Genomic DNA, 26577 nt, shown 5'->3' with positions numbered 1-26577 from the left:
TAGAAACCTAAATGATTTTTTGAGGAATATCGCCTATAATTTTGAAATGCGGCAAAATTAAGTAGTTTTTAAAACTTGTACATATTGTATATAGATATATTTTTTTGAATAAAGAGTCTCAATAAACTTGAAAATTTGTTTTTTTTTTAACCTTTAATCCATAAAGAAATCCATAAAGTTGGAAAAAATAACATTTAATATATTTTTTTAGTGTGGTATAGATATAAATCAAGAGCCTCTTAAATTTCTAAAAAAGTAACGTAGGTATAATCTGGCGCCAAAACAGCCGACGCCGAACCGGCCGGCGCCGAACCGGCCGAAGCCGAATCGGCGGCGCCGAACCGGCCGCGCCGAACCGGCGGCGCCGAATAGTACTAGACCCAAAAACATAAATATTCTCATTTGAAAGCTGTATAATTATTTAAACAATTTTTATTTAAACAAATTAAAATTTTGTGTTATAATAAATAAATTAATTTATTATAACAAAACAAGAGCAAGTTTGACATTTAATAATGTATTAGTTCGATGGCTCCACTCGAGTTACTTGGGAACAAAAAAAGAATGAAGGAAATTGCTCAATGGGAAGCCGAGAAAATGCATTTTTTAACATATACCGATTTTGAACTTTGAGGGTTACATTTTCTCCAACTTAATTTTTGATTGGAATTTTGCTATTTTTGGCAATTTTCACACGTATTATGGATAGTTTTTATTATAATAATATATGTTATGAGTATTTGGATGTGAAAATTGGTGTGGAGAAAAAGGACAAAAATAAAAACGTGATGGTTTGAAAATTATGATCCTAATGTTTATATCTTTGTCGTAAATTCCAGTGAACTTTGACCAATTGTATCTCAGGAACTACTCATGATAATTAAACGTTGTTTCTTTTAAAAGAAGCGTCCTGCCGCTGTTTTTCGAATACCGTTTTTCCAATTTAATTTAGTTTAATAATTTCCGAGATATTCTATTTGTTTATAAGCCAAAAAATTCTTTATAATTTTAAAATATTCCCGAGGCCGCTTAAATAGTCCAATATCAATTCCGTAAAGTACATTAGATAGGTATAGTGTCTTTTTATGAAAAAATCATAGTTGTTCTTATGCATCATAATTATTGTCGTTATGATAGTGACCGTAAATTTTTAATTAACAATTCAATTGTTGCTAAACTGTTCATTCAATTTCCATCGACTTCTGGAATTATAATCTATACAAAAAGGGCTTTTACATTACCAAGTTATTTAATTATTGATTAACAATTACTTATCTAAAAGTTTAGTTGAAAATTAAAGATTTTGTTGGAAAAACCCGCTTTTTCCGGAGAAAGTTTTCGTCGAAGTAAATCGGAAAAAATACGTCTCTATGCAGAATTTAATTGCGGTGAATTTTTATTTGAGTGTTTTTGGTGTAAAGTTAAAATCTTTGGAGTTATAGAGCAAAAATTGAAAAAAACACGATTTTCGGGCGCCATTTTGTTTATAAAAAAAGTAGCACACTATCTGCGGACTTTGCATACCTATAAGATTAATATATACAATCATAAGATTCGATTCCAGCAATAAAATTGCTGGTAAATAACTTTTCCCAAAAATGGCCTATTCTCCGATAATCAGCCCAGACTATTAATCTAAGAATTCTGAACTCATTTCTGTCGATATTTTCCGAGTTACAAACCTGACCAAACCCAAACATTTCCCGAATCGAATGCAAAAAGTTGCATAGTCGTTCATGTTGCTGCCGAAAATTGGTACGTTTAATGTTTTTTAGTGCTTAATTACCTCCACCAATATGCGTACCTAATATTAGACCATTTTCCTTCGATTTCAGTTATTCTTTCCATGTGTTCTTATATACATTCTTACATACTACAGATTCCCCTTAAACATGTTCTTTCTTTCCATCTATATTTTTAAAGAAAAAGTTTAATTATTATTCTAAATATCACGTTATAAAACAACGTGTACATATAATCAATAGATAATAAAAAAAATAAATATTATTCTAATGTGAATATTCCAAAATAAGCAAAAACATTTTAATTAAATTAATAATATATTAATTAAACATTTTAATTAATTAATTTCTGTGCAAACACTTTTTGAAATCATAGATTCTTAATTTTATTTTATTCTATTTAAAACAAGTAACTGCATGATATGGAATTGTTTAATGATGGTAAACACCAAATAAAAAATCTAGTAAAAACTCAAAAAGAGTTACACAAAGAAGCAATATTAATAAGAAGAGCAAATGAAATAATTAAAATCATTTATGTGAAAAATTTTAACAGAAAATTTAAATTACCTACGAAACCATAATAGTAAAAGACACAATTTTAAATAATAACTAAGAATAGTGTGAATACAGGAAATTTCAAATGAAAATGTAGAGAATAACGTGAAGTCTCACTAAAAAATTAGAAATATTGACTTTCTTCCGAAATGCCCTTTATTATAAGGTCTGGATCCCGCGTATGAAAAAAAAGTTGATTAAGAGCAAGCTAAAAATTTGTTAATAGCTTAAGGGTGTCTAGTCGGACAAACTTTGATATATGGGAACACTGGAACAGAAGAAGTTTTAATTGTGGAACAGGTTAAAAATTTGGAATGGTCAGACCACGAAAACGTCACATGTATTTTGTCCGACAGAACTTCCAATTGATTTGTTACCCTTTCATTAAACTATCATGCAAAAATCAGACTGCTATTTATCATCTGTCATAATTCCTGTCATTTGACATAGTCTACATGTTCCACTCATTATAATTCCCACTTGGTGATAAATAGCAGCCTGATTTTTGCATGAGAGTTTAATGAAAGGGTAACAAATTAATTGGAAGTTCTGTCGGACAAAATACATGTGACGTTTTCGTGGTCTGACCGTTCCAAATTTTTAACCTGTTCCACAATTAAAACTTCCCCTGTTCCAGTGGTCCTATACATCAAAGTTTGTCCGAGTAGACACTCTTAAGCTATTAACAAATTTTCAGCTTGCTATTAATCAACTTTTTTTTCATACGCGGGATCCAGACCTATTATGCTCATTTGTAATTTGAATTATCTAATGTTGTTCTGAAGCTATTTCCTTGTGGCATTTTTATATTCAACTATTTTCAATGGGAAATAAGCCACAATTTTACCAAAAAAAAAATGATTTTATTAACGTTTCGACGCCCAAGTCGGGTGTCGTTGTCAAAATACAAAATAATACTGTATTATTTTGTATTTTGACAACGACACCCGACTTAGGCGTCGAAACGTTAATAAAATATTTTTTTTTTTGGTAAAATTGTGGCTTATTTCCCATTGAAAATAGTTGATTGAATTATCTAGGTACTGTTTAAGGGAATTAATCTCGATATATAATTTGTTCTGTTGTAGATATATTTAATAGACAATATGTCGCAATTTAGTGATGCCATTCTATCTAATATCCTTTGTTTGACATTTGGCGAACATTTGTATTCGTTCGCTTTTTATTTTAAATGTAACAATATTCTTCATGAATTATTTTTGTCTTCATTAGGGTTATTAATTGGCAGTTCGTGTAATTGAGAGTTTATCCAAGTTTTACTATACCTACTGCAAATACTCAAATTATTCAAATACATATTAAATAATTTAGTCTCAAGGCAGAGCAGATAGTTTTTGCTTTTTGCACACATTTATATTATCCTCATTTTACTCTCAACTGCTAAACTTATTTTACTCTCAATAATTTTTATTATAAAATTGGTCTTTGTTAAAATGTTATTATTTTAATGGTATGGCGATTGTTTCCTAGTTCTACGTTTACGGTTTATTACCGAGTTATTGTTTTTTCCTTTAATATTTGAAGCGTGTAGGTAATTTTGAATATTTGTTACCTACGGCCACCATAAAATAAGATGTACGCATCATATCAGAAACTAAGAAGAAAGGTAAAAACAACTTAAGTACCAAATCATATACTATTCTACAGTTGAGTTGAAAAATATGCTCGAGCACAGGTAGAAGCAGCAATACTGCTTCACAAGAAAGCTAATCGAGGAGCTAAAAGCAGATGGGTATCGTAGTGTGACAACTCGGCAGATATGCTCGCTAAGAGCGGTTCCAGACCCGTTGGCTGGAGAAAGAGGAGGTGGGTTTAGTCGGTAGGCGGCTCGTGATACAGAGAGGGCGGGCCGAATCCGACACACCTGGATACCTTCCCAGACGGTCTTAAGAAGATTCCCACCTCAAAAAAAAAGTGGGACAACTTATCTATGCAACAGATACGAGATATAGTCTTGACAATAAATTGAAAAACAATATAACAGGCCAGGAAGACTGGAAGGAAGGTGTACCCATTCAAGCGGAAGATACCTGGTTGGTTTTGAGCCGTCAATACTGATGACTCAAAAGCATTGGACGTTGTAGGAGCCGTATAATAGGGACAAAGCAAGGGATACATTTCCGGTAAGTCTAAGGATGTCACAATTTTTAGGCGGAAATACCGGCAATCCATAACTGCGTAGAAGAAATAGGAAGCTTCAATTGCCATCTTCACATATAGCCAGGCAGCGCTTAAGGCACTCAGTTATGTTGAGATCAATTCTAACATAGTCTGGGATTGTGTGGGCGTCCTAAATAAACTAGGAGACCGCAAGGTTACGGCAGCCTGGGTACCGGGGCTTGAGGGTCATAAGGGCAATGAAAAAGTAGATGAAATGGCCAAATAAGACTCATTAGTGCGATCCATTGGAGCGGAACCTTTCTGCGGCGTTGAAAAGGAAGGGGCTACAAGATAGTGGGTAGTTCACAAATCTCTGGAATGGTGGAGGAATTCACCAAGATAAAGACAGACGAAACAGTTCATTATAGAGCATTCGTCAAAATTTACTGCAAAGCCATTAAGCAGACAGGAAAACAGCCAACCATAAGAGGTCTGCTAATAGGGCATTGTAATCTGAACAGGCAGTTGAAGCTGAAGAGATTGGCAGATTACCTTTGCAGATTCTGTCACCAGAAGAAGAGCCAGCAGAGCATATTTTGTGCCAATGTTACATTTGGTGAACAAAAACCACCAGCATAAAGCTACATGGAAAGTTCAGTTTTAAAGTTATTAGACCATTTTAAAGGGCCAGGCTAGATCCAATAATCCAGTTTAAAAGAACCAATAATCTAGTGTTAGAGGACCACAATAGATCTCAAAAGGTCGCAGTGGAATAGGGCAAAAGCCAGCTTCTTGAATCTATCTTTCTATGGCAATTAAAGGATTTTATCCATTTTTCTCCTGAGAGAGGTACATCTAGGAGTAATTAAAATGATCGAAAATATCTACCAGAACAACACAATAAAAGTACAAGTAGAAAAAGAACTAACTGATCCAACTCAAGCTGCAATGGGATAAGACAGGGGGATTCCCCAAGTCCTCTATTATTCAACCTGATCATTGATGAAATAATAAAAAAAAGTAAGAACTAAAAAAGAATAACAAATGGGAGACAGATCTATGCGCAGACGATGCAGTACTAATCTCTCAAGGTGAAGATCATTTACAACGTATGCTGCACCAATTTAATATAATCGCCAGAAAATTTAACATGTTAATTTCCCCAAAAAGACCAAATACATGGTAATAACAGCAAATCTACTAAGTTGCAAATTAGAGCCGGAGGGTCAGATAATAGAACAAGGCATAGTCATAGAACAAGTCATATGGAGAGGTCGAAACAGAAGTGAAAATCAAGTGAATAAAGCAAACAGAGCCGCAGGTTGCCCGAATGAAACAATATGGAGAAATAAAAATATCTGAAAAGAAATGGAAGGCAGAATTTACAAAACCAGGATTTAATCAGACCAATAATGACATACGCAGTAGAAACACGAGCTGATACAGACAGGACAAAAAGAATACTAAGAAACAGCAGAGGTGAAAACCTTTCAAAAAATCGATGGTAAGACTCTATGGGACAGAGCTAGAAGTGCAGATATATGATGGAGATGCAAGGTGGACAACATTAATAACTGGATAAAAAACAGAACAGTAGAATGGAACGACCACATAAGTCGAATGACATAAGGACGGCGACAGACGGTTCTCCAATAGGAAGACGATCAGTAGGAAGGCCACTAAAACGTTGGAATGACAATTTACTGGACGCACATTGAAAAAACAGACAGAGTCACGTCTACACAAAAAGAAGAAGAATAATTTTAAAACTTTCTAGTGATCTGAAAGGAGAAAGTACAAAATAAAAATGGTCATGGTAAGAGTTTAACCATAAATAGTCGTTTTTAACATTTTTAATGACTTTATGTGTGTATTTTTTAATAACTTTTAAATTTACTTGTTAAGTTTTTGTCTTATTTTGAAATACTTTGACTTATTAAAAATATATCACATCATTTTCAATTAAGGAAAATTAACAATGAATGGTTGTTGGAAATCAGCTTGTTCTACCTTTGAATCTGGAACTGGATATTGTCGTTGTTTTAATAAATTTAGGAGTCTAATTTCCTTCTTGTGTTTTTCCTGCAAATACAAAATTTTATGAGTTAATGTTTATTGTTAATTAAATAATGAAAAGTTTATACATATATGTAGTCAATATAGTCATTAATGTAAACATTTTAAAGGTATACCTTATCGAAGCCAATCAAAAAAACTGTGCAGACATTCCTTACGGAATATAATTATTTATAATTATTTTTTTAATTATAGTAAACGCAGGGTGATGTCAACTTTTTAACTTAATCACTTAATCTTCTTCTTCTAAGGGCGCTACAACCCTTTGTGAGTATTGGCCTGCTGCCTGCTTAACAATGTTCTTCCATTCTGCCCTGTCGGATACTATATACTTTCCTTGGCCACTGCCTGATGTTCATGGTTTAAAGATCTTCCGCTACGTAGTCTATCCATCTTTTACATGGCCTTTACAGGAAAGTAAGGACCGCTCTATAATCGTTTTAGATTTTTGGAGAGCCTTCCACCTTTCCTTGTATAATAAGTCTTTTCATGTTTTCTGTGTTTGCTCTCATAACATGTCCAAAGTATTTTGATTGTTGGAGATTGTCTTTATTGGAGAGTTGTTGGCTAACTTTTAGCTCTCTTAAAATTGAATTATTTGTCCTACGGTCGGTCCATGGAATTCGTAGCATTCGTATCCGACAGAACCGATTGTTTCCGATTATCTCAGGGTCCAAGATTCACATCCGTAGGTCAGTATTGGTAATTAGGCGCGGCGCAAATTGAAGCGAGTCACAACCTGCGCCGGCTGGACGGGTGACCCGTGTATTTATTTTTCTAGCGTGTCGCATATTGAACACGAGCCAGCCCAACCGTTGGCCATCGACGTGGCGAATAGAGACGGGCAAAATCAGTTCGGACATGTAACGGTTACTTTTGATACCGGTTCTAAGTGGTACTGATTATAAAATACTGATGTAGTATCTGTTCCTTGTACTGAATTGAGTAGGCAACTTAAAATCGGTAGTTCCGTACTTTTAACTATAGTAACGTTTTAAAAATATCTTACACAGGGATGCCAGGTCTGGGGAATTTTCCCCATAACTGGGGAAAATTGATAAACTTTGGGGACTGGGGAAAAACTTTTTTAAAATGACTAATATCTGGGGAAATCAAACTGGCTAAAATATGTTATTAAATTTAGTAAAAAATAGTTATTTTAGAAAGTCCATTCCTAATTATGTGAATATTAAATGTTTTACAACGACAAGATCGTGGTGACTGATTCCACATATAGGCCACACTCAATACAGTTTGGTCAATTGTGACTACTGCGAACAATGATATTCCCTGGGGTTCCCTAAATAAAACCGTTCTTGAACGGTTACGAGTATGCGCAGTAACGAGAAATGTGTAACTGCGCATAAATTTTCGTTATTGCGCATGCGCGTAACGGTTCAAGAGCGGTTTTGTATCGAATTGGAACAAACCTTACAAACAAACAAACACAATATGGGGAAATAAATTATTTGGGCCTGGCAACGCTGATCTTACACGTCCCTAGTAGTCGTAGCGGTATGACTTTCGAAAACATCTAATTTGATCATAAGCGGGTGCATAAAAAGATATCTTACACTGAGTATTTTATTTCTGGATACCTTTATAATAACAAGCATAAGTTAAACACTGCATTGATTGTGATTCCAAAAACGGTTCGCATGTTTTAAATAAGATTTTTGCTGATTATGTATTTTGCTAAAATATTAAATAACACAAAAAATACAATTCACAACCATCATTTAATTTGTAACGATAAACAAAATTCTAATATGATGACAAGTTTGAAATTGATCCACTTTGTCGATAACAGTGTCATTAACAGATATTTTTAAACACCATGAATCATTTTCCAATGATTGTGTGGATTTAAGAAATACATACTAAACAATTTTTTTGCCTGTATAAAGGAGATTATAATTATGACACCTTATGGTACTCCTTATTTTTCAAATAATATGCTCTTGTAAACGCATAACTTTAATTTATTGGCTAAACCTATATTAGATATGTCACAAGAAATTAAAAATAATTAATATGTAATAAATTCACTGTTTTAATCAGATATATTATGGTAGTGGAGCAAAGTATGCTAAATGTGCAGTCATTCGAGCGTTATCGGGACCTATTGGGTTGTGAAGAGTAGGTCCTAAAACCAAAAAAAAGTTAAGTAAAGTTTTCCATTTTAGTAGGCGCTTGCCATTTTTTAATTTAATTTTCCATTTCCAACAATCGTTTTTTCCGATTATAACGCCATATATCCATCTTCTTCTAAAAGTGCCTATCTTCTAGAGATGTTGGCGACCACATTGACCCATCTTATTCTATTTACGGCAGCTCGAAATAGATCAGTTGACGTTAGACCAGTCCACTTCCTAAGATTGGCCAGCCAGGATATACGTCTACGTCCAGGGCCTCTCCTGCCCTCAATCTTGCCTTGTAGAATCAACTGCAGCAGTCGGTATTTTTCATAACGCATAATGTGGCCGAAGTAAGCCAATTTTCTGTTCTTTACGGTGTTAATTATTTCTTTGTCTTTTCCTAGCCTCTCGAGAATAGTTATATTAGTTGTGTGGTGTATATATGAGACCTTCAACATACGTTGGTAGCACCACATTTCAAACGCCTCTAACCGTTTTATGGCATCTTCTGTCAGGCTCCAGCTTTCAACTCCGTATAGGAGGACACTAAAGACGTAACATCTAAGAATTCTTATGCGTATATTGATACTTAAAGACAAGTTGCAGATAATTTTCTTAAGACTGTTAAAAGAGCTTCTGGCTTTTTCAATACGAGTTTTTATTTCGTAGCTATGATCCCAAGTATCCTTAATGTTGCAGCCCAGGTAGCATATTTTCTGTACTCTCTCTAGAGGTGTATTGTTTACTGTAATTTGGGCGTTTATGTTGGTGTTTTTACTAATGATCATTATTTTTGTCTTCTTACAGTTTAGTTTTAGGCCGTATTTGTTACATGCTCATACAATATTATCCATGATCCTTTGGAGCCCCTGCGCACTATCCGCCAGCAATACTGTATCGTCTGCATATCTAATATTATTTATAAGTTGTCCATTTACTGCAATACCATCTTCTGATTCGTCCAAGGCCTCTCTAAAGATGTTTTCAGAGTATATGTTAAATAATGTTGGTGACAGTATGCAACCCTGTCTGACTCCTTTTTTAACCGTGAAGATTTCGGACAGTTCATTTTCGAATCGAACTGTTGCTTTTTGTTGGAGATATAAGTTTGAAACGAGTCTTATATCCTTACCATCGAGTCCTGATGTTTTTAGGATATCGATTAGTTTTCCATGTGGGACTTTATCAAATGCCTTCTCGAAATCTATGAAACATGCATACACATCGCAATTGACATCCCTGGCTCTCTGTATTAGAACTTGCAAGCTGAAAAGTGCTTCCCTCGTTCCGAGTCCTGATCTGAATCCAAATTGAACTTCACTCAGCTGTTCTTCTAATTTGGTGTATATGCGCGAGTGAATGATAGTAAGGAGTACTTTAAGTACATGGCTCATCAAACTAATTAATCTATGTTCTTCACATTTTCTAGCGTTGGCTTTTTTGGGAAGTGGAATGAATATTGATAGTAGCCAGTCTTTTGGTAAGTAACCAGTCTCGTATATGTTGTTGAATAACTTCGTAAGAGCTGTAATTTGTTGTGCCTCTAATAGCTTTAAAATTTCACCATGCACCTCATCAGGTCCTGGTGATTTCCCATCTTTAATCCGCTTAGTGGCCATAGTTACTTCTTCGTTTGTTATTTCTGGGCCATAGGGATTGTCTATTTCATACGGACTTCGTGCAGCATCTTCGAATAATTCTTGCATATATTCTTTCCATCTTCTTAATTTATCTTCAATTGTAGTCAAAATTTGACCTTCGACGTCTACGACTATGCCTATATTGCGTTGTTTTCTGATGTTCTGTACTTCTTTAATATTTTTGTGCATATGGAAATCGTCATGTTTGCGTTGTAGTGTTTCAATTTCTGTACATTTCTCCATCAGCCATGCTTCTTTTGCCCCTTTTATTTCTCTTAGTATACTCTTATGCAACTTTTTGTATTCATTGTCATTTCTACCTTTTAATTTCCTTCGCTCTTCCATCATCTGCAATATTTTATCTGTCATCCATTCTTGCTTCTTTTCTCTTTTTGATTTAAGATATTCATGCGAAAGTGTGTTGATAGATGTCTTCATTTCGTTCCATTGTTCTTCTACGCCACTAGGAGCGTCTTCAACTATTTTCGCAAAATTCTTATTAATCTCTGTTTTTACTTTTTCCTGGATGCTATTTTCTTTCAGTAGTTTTATATCTATCTTGGGTCTTACTTTCTTTTGAATTATTTTGAGTCGTATGTTGATATTTGCAACTAACAGACTATGATCTGAGAAGACATCGGCGCCTGGATATGTTTTTGTTGAGGTGACAGAATTTCTAAACCTTTTGCTTATGTTAATAAAATCAATTTGGTTTCTTATGATTTTCCCTGGGGTATCACCGGGTGCTTTCCATGTATAAAGCCTTCTTGGATGTAATTTAAAGAATGTGTTCATTACAACCATATCCGTCTCTTGGCAGAATTGTATCAGTCTTTCTCCTCTTTCGTTTCTTGTGCCAAGATCATATGACCCCACAACATTCTCGACTGTACCTTGTCCTATTTTGGCGTTGAAATCGCCCATGATGATAGTTATCTCATGTTTTTTTGTCAGCTTTAGAGAGTTTTCTAGAGTCTGGTAGAAATTTTCTATTTCTTCTTCGGTTGATTCGGATGTCGGTGCGTAGACCTGAATGATATTTATATTAGAGGGACTTGAATTAATCTTCAATAGCATAACTCTATCTGATATGGGCGTAAATCCTATTACTGCTTTGGCTATTTCCCTTTTTACTATCATCGCTACGTCATTTCTGTTTCTTGTTGTGTCATCCCCCGAATAATAGATATGGTGTTCACCTATAATTTGTATGCCAGAATTTGGCCATCGAACTTCACTGCATCCTAAAATATCTATGTTTAGGCGAGTCATTTCTTGAATAATATTTGCTGCCTTGCCTGCTTGATACATGCTTCGAATGTTCCACGTACCGATCTTTTTCACTTTTGGGACATTATTGGCTGACCGGGGGATTCTTAGCACCCTCTCCCCATTTAAGGGTTGCCCGGGACTGAGGGCCGTTTGTTTTGGGTTTTCAGCCATTGTGGTGTCCTAGGGATATCCTTATGGATCTTTAATGTGGTAGTCATCCCGTGGCTTTCCACATCTCAATGCCGTTGGCTAATTTAGCTCATCCGTCTTCGGAGTCAATTTCCCAGCTCCAGGGCAATGAAGTGCCCTACCAAATGTCGGTTATTCCACCCGTAGCTGTTGACCAACAAATGGGAGATTACTTATACCGGTAATCGTTCGGTTAGTAGAGGGTGTAGTAGCAGGAAATATAGTGACCCGTCTGCCTTCGGAAACCTAATCGCCATTCGGGGTCGGAAGAAACAAGAGTTAGCCAAGAAAGGCTGATAGGAAAGATTGAAAGACATTTCACTCAAGACAAGTTGAAAGAGAGTAAAATGTGAAGGCCCTTATGATCCGCCAGGTGCGTTTCATAAGCGTATGAGTATTAATACATTTTGTGTTCCCGCTCATACTTCGGGGTGTTGACTACAGACTGTATGGCTCGTCCAGCATGCCATAGCATGGAGGATGGGGTACACGACATTTTTACAATATAGATACTCCAACTCCATGGCCTGGTCCATATATCCATAATTCGAAAAAATGTTTAAAATAAAAGTTACTTATTTTCACGTAAGGAATCAAAATCTGCAATAAAAAATAGGGGCTCCTATTTAAGATTTTAACGTAACCCCCCACCCCACCTCCGTAGGGGGTCGTTTTTGGTGCCATTCGATAGATTTTTCAAAAATATTGAATACGTGTATTTTACAGTTTTCCGATATCATGTTTATTTCGCGAAATATCGCGGGATTCGTATTTAAAATATTAAATTTACCCCCCACCCCTCTCCGTGAGAAGTCGTGTTTGGTATCATTCGATAGATTTTTAAAAAATATTGAGAACGTATTTTTTAGTTTTTCGATCTGTCATTCATTTCGCGAAATATTCGCTTTTTTCTTGTGAAAATTTGGGACTCACCCAGTTCCTTACGCCCGGCTCAAATCGTCAGATTTTTGAAATATACACTCTTTTGCATGTACTTAATTTACCTTATCTTAATCTGACAATTTCGAGTTTTTTTAAGGATAGATTTTTTTTTCGGGTACCCCTTAACGAACTCCCCTGTGTTAAGAGCCAATATATGGTAGAGGTACATTTGCAGCGCACCAGGTTTCTCCCCATATGATAATCTGACGCGCTCGAGTAACTACAAAAAACCCCGCTTGGACTCCCCTACCATTATATTCCCTACTATTGCAATAAAATATTAAAACGAATAAACGAAAACTTGTTGAGTAGTGCTGATTGATACAACAGAGCAATAAAATGTTATTCATAAAGTGTAAAATATATCGCCGTTTATCATAAATACCATCCGTATTCATTTCAGATACTTCCATCTCGCAAACAAAAACACGTAAAAATAAACATCTGGCGGTGAGTCACGCGTCCCAAGGCCCAAGAAAACTGTACGTCGATGACAAACCTTCCCAAACGAGACCTGCGAACGCATGAACTGATAGTAGGATGCGCAGAACGGTCTACGTAGTCCGCCGACGCAGGTTGTGTCTCGCTTAGGTTCAATTTGCGCCGGGCCTTAAGCAGTTGATCAACCTCATCTTTAACACTCCTTCACTCCTTCACTTCCTTTTTCACTCCTAATTTGACAGTCCTTCCATATTGTGGTCATTTTTGCTGTTGGAACTTTTGCTAAAACACATCTACGTTTTATTTCTTCTTGTAGTGACCCTGTATTTGTGATCAATGATCACACATAGGTATAAGTATGAGCTCACAACCTCAAACCGGTGAATTGTGGTTATGTGTGGATGATTCTTATGTATATAGTCCATCCACTATCATGATCTTTGTCTTTGATATGTTTAATTGTAGACCAAATATTTGACTTTCGTTTTCTACCAGTCGTATAAGATCAGTCAGCCCTGCTTGACTATTTGCAAGAAGGGCTGTGTCATCTGTGAAACGTAGGTTGTTTATTTTATTACCATTTATTGAGATGCCCTTTTTCCATCCTTCATCCTTTGGTTTAAAAGTTATTGGCGTTGATCATCTTTATTTAGATCCCTGTAATACGATATCCATGTCTCTGCTATATTTTCTCTGTTCGTTCTCAGAGTTACAGTGTTGTCAATGGCCCAAATTCTGGCATTGAAGTCTCTTGTTAGGTAGCGTATTTTTCTAAATAGATCTCTCGGCTGATTATTCTGTAGTGTTTATGGTCTATGTAAATAATACAGAGTGAAATTTTAAAATGGATTATAAATCTCTTTTCATTAAGATGAAAGAAAATATTAACAATAATACAAAATATTATTTTAAATTTCTGAGCCTAAAATCAATAATTATAATATTTACAGAAAGCAAACCCACACCAACAGACATTTTTTTTTTTCATTTTATTAAGTGCAAATTTACAATCTACTCCAATTACAACACAGAGTATTTAGCAAATAGTAGCAAAGTCTTGAATCCTGGCATGCTTTGGGCACCATCCATCGATGGTTCTCCAATACACCTAATCAGTTAGGTCCTCTGGCCATGTCCTTTTCAGTCTTCTTCCCACAAGTGGCGGCTGATAGAGTTGTTGAATAGTTTGACTTTCATGGGCGAAATTTCTTTCTTGGGCTTTGGTTGCCTGTAGTCTAATAACATCTTCGATGAATGGTATCCCAAGGTCATTATGGATAGTTATATTGGAGACGTACCATGGTGCATTCGCTATCATGCGCAGCGTCTTTGATTGAAAAGTTTGCAGTATTTTAGTGTTGCTCGGTTTGCTGCAGCCCCATAACTCTATACCATAACTCCATATCGGCTTTAGTATAATTTTGTATAATAATACTTTGTTTTCTAATGATAACTGGGATCTTTTACCTAGCAGCCAATACATTTGTCTGACTTTTAAATTTAGTTGAGCTTTCTTGGTTTTGATATGGTTCTTCCATGTCAGCTTTCGGTCCAAATGGAGTCCCAGGTACTTGACATCTGATTTTAAGGGGATAGGAATGTTGTTAATATGAACCTGTGGACAGTCGATCCTTCTTGTTGTGAACGTAATTTGTGAAGACTTTTCACCGTTTACTTTAATCTTCCATTTTGTTAACCATGTTTGAAGTGAACTTAAATAGTTTTGCAGTTTGTTAGAAGCTCTATCTGGGTTATCGTCTGATGTAAGGATTCCTGTATCGTCGGCAAATGTGGCCATAGTAATGTCATCATCAGCAGGTATATCAGCAGTGTAAAGGAGATAAAGGAAGGGACCGAGGACACTACCTTGAGGTACTCCGGATTGTATAGGATGATATTTGGAAAGTGAGGTATTTACTTTGATTTGGAAAAATCGCTCGTTCAGATATGATTTTAATATCAGGTATATTTCATTAGGCATATTCTTTTTCACTTTATACAACAGGCCTTTATGCCACACCTTATCAAATGCTTTTTCCACATCAAGGAATACTGCCGCACACATTTTCTTTCCCTCTAAAGTTTCTTTTATATAATTTACAATCCTATGGCACTGCTGTATTGTTGAGTAGTTCTGTCGAAAGCCAAATTGATGGTCAGGTATTATGTTATTTATGTTTATTCTTTCGAGAATTCGGACTAAAAGAAGTCTTTCGAAAATTTTTGACATTATTGGTAGAAGGCTTATAGGACGATAGGAGGAGGGTTCTGTAGGCGGTTTTCCCGGTTTTGCAATCATAATTATTTGTGCGTATTTCCATTGAATAGGAAAGTGACACAGTCTTATCATGCTGTTATATACAATAGTTAGCAGGACTATCGCTTTTCTAGGCAAATGCTTTAGTACATCACCATTAATTAAGTCATAACCTGGAGCCTTATGAGGGTTTGTTTTATTTACCGCCTTCCAGATCTCTGTTGGTGTACATGGTTTCAGTGGTAGTGATAATTGACAAGGAGCGTCGAGAAATGTGTATACTTCTTCATCTTCAGCATTGACTTCTGTATGTAGACTAAATACCTGGGCGAGGTGTTGTGCTAATGTGTTTGATTTTTCTTCATCAGTTTTTGCCCAGCTTAGATCCGATTTTCTAATTGGTGGAATAGATGTTATTGGTCTCTTGAATTTTTTGGTCGCTTGCCATAATGAATGGTCATTAGGTGTTAGGTTGGAGATGTAATATTTAAAAGTCTCATTACGGGCCTGGATTAAAGCTGTACGCAGTTGATGTGTTAACCGATTTAATTGTGTTTTATCCCGGGGATTCCTTGACCGCTGCCATTTGGCTCTAGCTCTTCTTTTTTCATTTAAAATTTCTTTAATTTGTAAAGGAATGTTATGCTCATGGGTGGTAATTTTTTTATCATCTGGAGTTGACTTCCATGCAGCATCTTGTATTACTTCTGTTAAATGTTGCACTGCTTTTTCTATTTCATGGGGTTCTTTAATTCGATGTTTTAAGTTTATATTTGTGTTAATAATAGCTTGAAATTGTTCCCAGTTGGTTCTTTTATTGCAGAGTTTTGCCACAGGTTCCTTCCAAATTACAGTTGTACTTAGTGTTATGATTATTGCGGTGTGATCTGAACTTAAATCAAGACTGGGTTCTATTTTGTAATGTATATTTGAGATACCTTTGATAACGGCAAAGTCTAGCAGGTCAGGAATCCTGTTTTGATCGGTCGGCCAATACGTTGGCTGACCTGTCGAAAGGAAGTTTAAATTATTTCTCTGCGAGCACGCCAATAAATTTCTACCCTTTGGTGTTATAAGCCTCGATCCCCATACGGTGTGTTTGGCGTTCCAGTCTCCAGCTGCTATAAATCGGGGTCCTAGTTCTTGAAAAAAGGTCTCGTATTCTTCAATTGATATGGAGTGTCTAGGAGGACAGTAAATTGCTGCAATGGCAAGTGGCCATGTGAATGTTTCTATTTTTAGTATGGTTCCTTGTATTTTAGGTGTGGCGTAATTTTGTAGGAAATAGTGTTTAATAGAAGATTTAATAATAATTGCTGTTCCTGCGTGAGCAGTTCCATCAGGATGATGAGTAAGGTACGTTGTGTATAAAGGGATTTTTACTACTGTTCTTTCGGTTGAGTGTGATTCTGAGATGAGAAGAACATCTAATTTATTTACTTTTAAAAATGCTGTGATTTCCAGTACATGGTTTGGTAGCCCGTTGGCGTTCCAGGCGGCTATTCTAATTGATGGAGCCATTAATTCGTTATTTTACTAATGACTGTTGTTAGCATGTTCAGAATCATGCTATTTTGGTTCAGAAGTTGATTAAATAGATTTTTGAATTCATTTAAGAAGCTTGACATCATGTGTGTTATATCTTCACCATTATTTGGTCTGTTGATGTTTCCTGAGGTTACTTGAGCATAATTCATTCCATTTTGCGCATATTGTTGAGTCATTTGGTGCAGTGCTGGATTGGGATTTATGTATCCTTGTGTGTTTCTAGGTCCAGTTGTGTCGTTATTCCTGTTCTTTGCTTTTAATAAGTCTCGATAAACAGTGCAGCCTTTATAGTTCGCTGGGTGGTTGCCCTTGCAAAGAGTACATGTTGCAGGTGTGTCTTTCGGCTTTGTGCAACTTTTGGTGTCGTGTGATCCTCCACATTTAACACATTTATAAGGTTTATAACAGTATGACTTAGAGTGTCCGTATGCCTGACATCGAGTGCATTGCACAATGGTGTTCTTGTGTTTCGGAGCTTCTACTCTAATTCTGGTATTGTATATAAATTCCACATTAAAAACTTTATTATTGTTGTTTTTTGGTTCCAAATCGACGAAAAATAATGGTAGGGGCTCTTTTGTTACTCTGTGCCGGATGTTTAAAACATTTCTGACTGTGTGGCCTTGCCTTAATAATTCAGATTTTATTTGCTCTAAGGGTATAGAATGGTGTAAACCTCTTAGTACGACTCTATATGCTCTTTCTTGTTTGAGTTGATAGCTATGGTGTACTATTTTTTCTTCTCTCATGTAATTTATTATTTTTCTATAAGAATCAGGTGTTTTAGCATTTATTTTAACAACATTTTCAGGAAGAGTGGTAGTATAATATGTTTCATCTTCAGTAACTTGCGCTATAGAGTCAGTCATTGCTTTGTAGTCTATTACTCCGTAAACATAAATAGGGGGCGGCTTGGGATCTTTCGTTTGGGTATTTGGGTTGTCATCGTTTCTTTTACTGGTATGGATTTGGTTTGTATCTGCGTTTTCTTCTGAGAGAGTTTGAAACCTATTAGATGTGCTTACTGAAGCACCTTGCTCAGTAGTTTCTGCTATTTTTCTACGTTTTCTTTTTGATCTCGACTCTTTTAGTTGTTGCCACGGACAAGCATTTGCATCACTTTCCATGTTTTCATCGTCACTTGATGAGGACGGTAGGGAATAATCTATTCCTTCTTCGAATGTTTTTGAGTGTATCTCTGGCTGCGGAGGAACTGAGTTTTGGCTCATTTGAGGTAAGGATAAATTTTGAAAATTAGATGGATTGATTTTGATAATAGTGCATCATGTCTGCTGATACAGAGTTGTGTTGTTGCATATATTGATGATTTGGTTGCATTGGTATCATTGTATTTGAGGGTTGATTCATTTGTGCATTATATATATTGTTGACTGGACCGGATCCGTTCCCATTTCCAGCCAAAAACATTTTTATAAATGGATGATTAATATTTCTTGTCTAGTGCAATTGAGTCGCACCCAAGAATAATAAAATAAAAACATTTGAAAATAAATTGCTGATAAAAAGTCTATATAGTCTTTGTGTAATTCTAATTCTAATTAATAGTCTATTTGGACACTTTGAATTTGGCAAACACTTACCCAGCTAGTGGATAGTGTAATGTTCTTGCTGGACCACTTTCACTATTTTTAAACGATGCTAATTCACTATTTTTGAGGTATTAGTACTCAACAACAATGGCTGATGTTTACCATATCGTGGGTCAACTGCACCTAACAGACATTTAAATTTCTACTCAAATCGCAATGTAAATATCAAAAAAGGAATCATCAAATCATTATACGATAGAGCCCAAAATAGCTGTTCCAATGAAAAGGCATTTAAAGAGGAAAAACGTGCTAACAAAGGTTTTAACAAAAAATGACTACCCATTGTTATCTATAAACAAGGAATTCTACAAGAAAGGAAGCAACAAAACAACATCAGTAATTCAGCTACATCCAAAAAAGGGACTTAAGATTAACAACAATACTATTACATATATGTAATGGGCTGTCCAAAACCAAATCGAACAAACACACAGGAGAGGTAAAAAACTGCATCTACAAAATACACCGTGAACTGCAAAAATAGCATTTATAGCATTTATATATTTTGTATTTACAAAAATAAAATTGCAACAAAACAGAAGAAGCCGTGGAGAAAAATGTGAAGAAACCGTGGACCGTATTATGCTTACCTCATTTTTAAGTAGTTGTTTACATTTACAGTTTCTTTTCTTTCGATGGTGTTGATACCTGCCATGAGTTGATAGTTCAGATGGAGCATTGTCTAAAGCTAAAGCTTGTTTTTGTCTAGAATTTCGGGACCTAATATTTTCAGCTGATGATCTTGGCATAGTGTACCTTTCGCTGGAATCGACCTCAGTATTCTTATATATTTCTAATGCGGCACTAAAAATAAATAATAATAATAAATCATAATAAACATACCTAAAAGTGAATAATTTAACATTTAACGACTAATTTGGTTGAATTTTAGGACTACCAAAAATGATCAGCGCGAATTGGATGCTGAATTGTGTTTGTGTATGAAGGTCCTTTCATTTCTGCCAATATTTCTCTACAAAAATTATAAAACGAGATATGAGAGATATTCCAAATTTGGCAGTTGCATTAAATTGGGATGTTATTATCTCCTTCTTCCCAGTTGGCAGTCCAGTCTGGACATTCTACCACCTTGAATTCTCAATGATGTTTTGTGATTGGTTTCCATCTTTCTCTATCTTCTGCATCTCTAAATCAATGGTTAAGAGGGGCTGCGACTTCCTTTGTAATGTGGTCTACCTATCTTGTTGGTGCTCTTCTGCAGGATCTCGCTCGTTTCACTTTTCCCTGAAGTGTCAGTCAGACATGTTTCTAGAACTAGACTATCTCCACGCATGACCAAAGTAAGCTTTTCCATATTTTGGAAAGAGTAAAAAGCTTAAAAAAGCTTTCCAAAGTAAGTTTTTTTAAGATAATTTCGGGTTTTTCATATTTTGCAGAGCTTTGTCATTGCTCTGTTGACAGTTGTTGATCTTCTTTTGATTTCCACTTTAAGGGGCCATAATATTCATATGTTTCACTTTTTAAACAAAAAAGAGTAACTGACTTAAGAGCATGCAGTATCGATCAACAGGTAGCAACAAACGCAGTCCAAGATTGCGGCTGTAATTTTGAATATTTTGTCGAGATATTTGGCACACATATTCGTAATATAATAAAGAATGGGGGTACAGAGCCCCATTTCAGAAAATATGTGGAAATTACACTATAACTAAATAAAATATTGCAAAAAGGAGCCTGTACCGCCATTAAGAAAGACAGAAAAATACACTTTCTTCAAATAAACTTTTTTATCCCATGCCTAGATTTTGTGTCATATTGGATCTACTAAAAATCGATTTTCTATAACAAGAAATTGAACGTGACTGATTCGGCAACATTTCGCGTCTATGAGTATAAAAATTATAGACGAGGGCATTTAGCACAAAATATATAAATTTTTAAATACAGCACCTAGAGACTTACAGCTTTTTGCATTATATTCAGGATGACGCGACGTCAGGAAAAAGTCTACTATTCAAAAATGGGTAAAAATGCATAATTGCACTGTAAAGTGCATAAAATGCATCCAAAATATAAAAATAAATTCAAAAGCAGTATACCAAGGAACAAAATTTATTATTTGTGGTTTTTTGGGGTCAGTGAATACGATTACGCAATAAGAACTGACCCGCGGATCACCTGGTGCCCAAGGTCACTGCAAGGGACGTCATCTTCATCTTCATCAACAAAATTTATTATTTGGGGGTTTTTGGGGTCATGAATACAATTACGCAATAAGAACTGACCGGATCACCCGGTGCCCAAGGTCACTTGCAAGGGACGCCATCTTCTGGACTTTCGAGGGCTTTCGGTATTAAATTGGTGCAAACGGATTACTCGGGGACTCTGTGGTTTTTGAGGTTGCTAAACACGAATATGCCATCAGAATAGACCACCGGATTACCTGGTGCCCAAGGTCACAGCAAGGGACGTCATGTTCTGGAGTTTCGAGTGATATCGGTATTAAATTGATGCAAACGGATTACTTACGGGTTTCTGGGGTCGCTAAACACGAATATGCTCTCAGAATTGAATTCATTCCGGAGTACTTGGTGCCCAGGATCGCTACTAAGGCACGTAATCTTCTGGAGTTTCGAGTGTTTTCGGCATTAAATTGATGTAAATGGATTATTCACGGATTTTTTTGGGGTCGGTAAACACGAATATGATATCAGAACTGAATTCCGGAGTACCTGGTGCCCAGGGTCGCTACTAGGTCATGTCATCTTCTGGGGTTTCGAGGGTTTTCGGCATTTAAGTGATGCAAATAGATTACTAGAGAGTTTTTGAGGTCGCTAAACACGAATATGCCATCATAACCGACCCCCTGTGTACCTGGAGCCCAAGGTCACTGCAAGGGACGTCCTCTTCTGGAGTTTTGAGGCATTTTGGCATTAAATTGATAAAAATGGATTACTCGGATGTTTTTGAGGTGTTAGACATGAATATGCCATCAGAACAGACCAACGGATCACATGGTGCCCAAAGTTACTGCAAGGGACGTCATCTTCTGAAGTTTCGAGGGATTTCGGTATTAAATTGATGCAAATGGATTATTTACGGGTTTTTGGGGTCGCTTAACACGAATATGCCATCATAATTAAACTTCGGAATACCTGGTGCCCAGAGTCTCTACTAGGGCACGTCATCTTCTGGGGTTTCGAGGGCTTTCAGCATTTAATTGATGCAAATGGATTACTGGGGGGTTTTTAAAGTCGCTAAACACGAATATGCCATCACAACCCACCCACTGTGCACCTGGTGTACAGGGTTAATAAAAGGGACGTCATCTTCTGAAGCTTTAAGGAATTTCGGCATTAAACTGATGAAAATAAATTACCCGGGGGTTTTTGAGGTCGGTAAACACTAACATGCCATAAAAACAGACCATCGTAGAACCTGGTGCCCAGGGTCCCTGCAAGGGACGTCATCCGCTATGCGAGGTTTTCGGTACTATATTAATGCAAACAGATTACTTATAGGTTTTTGGGGATGCTGAACACGAATACGCCATCAGAAGAGACACCGGAGCACCTGGGCCTAAGGCACGTTATCCTCTGGAGTTTTGAGGGTTTTATCCTATCTTATGGAGTTTAGAGAAATTTTGGTACTAAATTGATGTAAACGAATTGCTCATGGGTTTTTGGGTTTGCGGAATACGAACTCTACTATGTTGATCTATTAATTTTTTTATATGAGTTTTATTATGCGTTGACGTTATTAGTGATTACCGTAATCACAAACAGCCCCAAAACCAAAAAGTAATCCATTTTTCATCAATTTAGCACCGAAAACTCTCGAAACTCCAAAAGATAACGTGCTTTAGGCACCAGGTGCTTCGGTATCTGTTCTGATGGCGATTTCGTGTTCAGGTTCCTCATAAACCCATGAGTAATCCATTTTCATCAATTTAGTACCGAAAACAGTGGAAACTCCAGAAGATGACCTGCCTTAGGCACCAGATGCTGTGTGGGTTGGGTCTGATGGCATATTCATGTTCAGCAACCCCAAAACTCAACAGTAATCCGTTTGCACTAATTTAGTACCGAAAACTATCGAAACTACAGAAGATAACTTGCCTTAGGTACCAGGTGCTCCGGTGTCTGTTCTGATGGCGTATTTATGTTCAGAAACCCCAAAAACCCATGAGTAATCCATTTGCATCAATTAAGTACCGAAAACCCTCGAAACTCCAGAAGATGACGTGCCCTGGGTACCAGGTGCTCTGGTGTCTGTTTTGATGACGCAATCATGTTCATCAACTCCAAAATCGGATTAGTAAGTAATCCGTTTGCATCAATTAAATGCCGAAAACCCTCTGAACTTCAGAAGATGACATGCCTTAGGTACCAGGTGCTCCGAGGGTGATATCTGATGGCGAATTCGCGTTCAGCAACCCCAAAAACCTATGAGTAATCCGTGTGCATCAATGTAGTACCGAAGACTCTCGAAGCTCCAGCAGATGACGCCCCTAGCAATAACCTTGGGCACCAGGTTCTCCGGGTTTCGGTTCTGATGGCCGTATTTAGTGAACTTAAGAACTCCTCAGTAATCCATTTGCATCAATTTAATGCCGAAATTTCTCGAAACTTCAGAAGATGACGTCCCTTGAGTGACCCTGGACACCAGGTGCTCCGTGTGTCTGTACTGATGGCATATTCGCGTTTAGCGACCTCAAAAACCCCCCGAGTAATCCATTTGCATCCATTTTATGCCGAAAACCCTCGAAACTCCAGAAGATGACGTCCCTTGCAGTGACCTTGAGCACCAGGTGATCGAGAGGTATGTTCTGATGGCATATTTGTATTTAACGACTCAAAAACCCCCAAGTAATCCATTTTTATCAATTTAGTGCCGAAATCTCTCAAACTCCAGAAGAGGACGCCCCTTGAAGTTAGTTTGGGCTCCAGGTGCACAAGGAGTCGGTGTTGATGGCATATTCGTGTTTAGCGACCTCAAAAACCCGTACGCGACCGTAAGTAATCCGTTTGCATCAATTTGATACCGAATGCCCTCGAAACTTCAGAAGATGACGTCCCTTACAGTGGCCTTGGGCACCAGGTGATCCTAAGGTCTGTTCTGATGGCATCTTCGTGTTTAACCACCTCAAAAACCCCCCGAGTAGTCCAGTTGCATCAATTTAGTGCCGAAATCCCTCGAAACTTCAGAAGATGACGTGCTTTAGTAGCGACCCTGGGCACCAGGTACTCCGGAGGTCAATTCTGATATCATATTCGTATTTAGCGACCCCTAAAACCCTCGAGTAATCCGTTGACATCGATTTAATGCCAAAAACCATCGAAACTCCAGAAGATGACGTCTCTTGCCGTGACCTTGGGCACCAGGTGATCCGGGGATCAGTTCTGATGGCGTAATCGTATTCAGTGACCCCAAAAACCCCCAAATAGTAAATTTTGTTCCTTAGTATACTGATTTTGACTTTATTTTTATATTTATGCAATTTTGGATGCATTTTATGCACTTTACAGTGCAATTATGTATTTCCACCGATTTTTAAATATAGTATTTTTACTACAAAAGCGATATTACGTAGGTCAAAATTTTTGACGTAAGAGAACTGTCAAAACATTAGAATGTGACTTTTCTTATTGCCATGTTTATTATAAACGGAACATTCTGATGTTTTGACAGTTCTCTTACGTCAAAAATTTTGACCTACGTAATATCGCTTTTGTAGTAAAAATACTATAGTAGACTTTTTTCCTGACGTCATCCTGAACATAATGCAAAAAACTGCAAGTCCCTAGGTGCTGTATTTAAAAAATTAATTATTCGGGTGTTTTAGTGCTAAATGCCCTGGTCTATTATTGCTTTTGATAGTCACTGTCAGTGTCGAATTACCGACGCACTGTTGCCTCACTGTTGATAGTTCGCAGAACTTTTGAAAAACAAAAATATTGATGAAGCACTACTGTTTACTCTTAAATGAAGTAAATGAGATCAAATAAGATGTTATTAGAATATAAATTTACCTGTTGACTGTTTCGCAATAATTTTCAAGCAAATAATCCAACGAACATTTTTGTTGACAGCATTCTTTAACAATTTGCCTCTTGTTTCGATAAAGAGATTCTAAAAAAAAACAATTAATTCAAATGTCGTCAAATATTCAAAAGTCGAATATGTATATTATAACAATGTGATATGAAACAACTATTAAAAAAAAATAGTCGGTAAAGAGTCAGTAACTTTTAAAAGATCAAAAGCGAACTCTGCTACCACGGTCGGACAAAAGCTGAAATAAGATGAGCAACATGGGAAAGCGGCGAATAGAATGAACATTTCTAATAACCTGAGCATTTACTTATTGGTTTGTGCGCGCTCGGCTTGTTTGGTTCGTTTGGTTCTTTCGGAAGAAAATGCTCTAAGTAGTCAGTACCTACGCACCTTTAAGATCAAATTTTTGAAGTGACTATTTATCACTCGCTATATTTGTACATTTTTGCAGTATTCGCTGTGCGTATTGACGGTAGCGCTTTCTCGCGGTTTGAAACTTGTACTTTTCTTTTAAAATTGGTGTACCTATGTTAAATGGGTGCCGTCCAAAACAAATACGACTCTACTTTATCGATAATAGTCTACGAGAAGGGCAGGGTAAATTGAAGATAAAATTGCAAAAAAAATATGTATGTCTTTGTACCTACTCACTTTATATTGCTCAAAAAATTACGCGATCTGGATTTCGCGTAATTGCGCGTGAAGTTAGGCGTGTTTAATGACAATATCGGTTTTGGGGGCGACCCATGTTAAATATTATAAAACGAGAAAAATAGATATTTATCTAGACAAACACAAATTATGAACTGAAATATTATTGTAAACTGATCACTGAACACAGAATTAATAGTAAATTAAATGCTTTTTATTTTATTCATTATATTTATAATATTTGATATATAAGTTCCTGCGACTGGATGTACTTTTCTTGTAAAATTGTTTGAGTTAAATACAAAAACCTGCCACTAACAGCGCTGGCGAAAACTATTTAAGTTTACTATAAGTATATAATAATTACATTTAGTAACAAGTAGTACAGTACATTAGTATAAACAAAATTCATATTTTTATTGTAAAACTTTCACTTTAAGGGTTTGAGCATGAAAATTGAACATCTTACTACATAGGTATATGGTTAATTCCTTAAATGGTTAAATCTCAAGAAAATTTTTCATTTTATTTCATAAGTCTTTTATATATATTTCATAAGTTTTATTTTATTTTCATAATTAAATGAACAGTTTGACAGAAAACTAGCAGAAATTAACGGAGACACTAACAACAATGGTCACCAAAATAGCATGACGACTGCGTAAGATCAAATACAAAAGTGGAGGACATCACAACAAAAAATGTCAAACTCTAATGGAGCTTCGCAGGCCATACGGCTAGACAAAAAGATTAACGTTGGAATGCCGCAATACAAAGTTGTAGATTTTACATAGTAGCCTAATAAAATAAAAAAGGTCAAAATCTAAATTCGTACAGGTTAAAACAAATTTTATATTAAAGTTTAGGTGGGTACAAAAGATGTTTTCAAGAAAATATCCAAATCATACAAGGGGATCATTGTTTAAATAATTAAAAAGGGGTCATTTTTTCAAAAAAAAAATACTTTTTTAACTGCTTATTAAGGCTTTTTAAGGCAATTCACTTATTAATGAAGGTCTATGGGATTTTTTTTTCAAAGTTGAAGGGTAAATATTTCACATAAGACTTACTAAATTAAATTTGACCCCCTATTTATTTAAATAATTGTATATAAAGCTTTAAAAACAAATTTGCAAAAAATTATTTTTAGCGTTTTAAATAAGCACTATAAAATATCTTATTTTACAGACTAAGTTGCGCTATATTACCATTATTAAGAAAAAAAAATTGGTCGAAAGATATTTATTATTTTTTGAGATATTGAATTTATTTATTAAATGTTACTATATTTTCAATTTCAAAAACGTGGTTGTTTCCAAAGAAATATTCACCTGCTTAAGATCTCATTATTTTTATTTTTATGTATATTTTCGA

At 36.0% G+C, this 26577-nt stretch overlaps 1 protein-coding gene across 1 annotated transcript in view; it reads right to left on the bottom strand.

Moving 5' to 3' along the window:
* Positions 1-6259: 6259 nt before the first annotated feature.
* The window catches only part of LOC114334484 (uncharacterized), a 104260-nt gene continuing 83942 nt past the window's right edge, over positions 6260-26577 (bottom strand). The window contains exons 3-5 of the mRNA XM_028284530.2: positions 24528-24627; positions 19125-19338; positions 6260-6503 (exon numbers count right to left, since the gene is read on the bottom strand). Coding sequence (XP_028140331.1) covers positions 6384-6503; positions 19125-19338; positions 24528-24627 — 434 coding nt within the window. The 3' untranslated portion in view covers positions 6260-6383. The remainder of the gene's footprint in view (positions 6504-19124; positions 19339-24527; positions 24628-26577) is intronic.

This window comes from Diabrotica virgifera, chromosome 7, assembly GCF_917563875.1.
Source record: "Diabrotica virgifera virgifera chromosome 7, PGI_DIABVI_V3a".
Lineage (NCBI taxonomy): Eukaryota > Metazoa > Arthropoda > Insecta > Coleoptera > Chrysomelidae > Diabrotica > Diabrotica virgifera.
The sequence above is the reverse complement of the archived record's forward strand: the minus strand, read 5'-3'. Positions and strand labels throughout refer to the sequence as shown.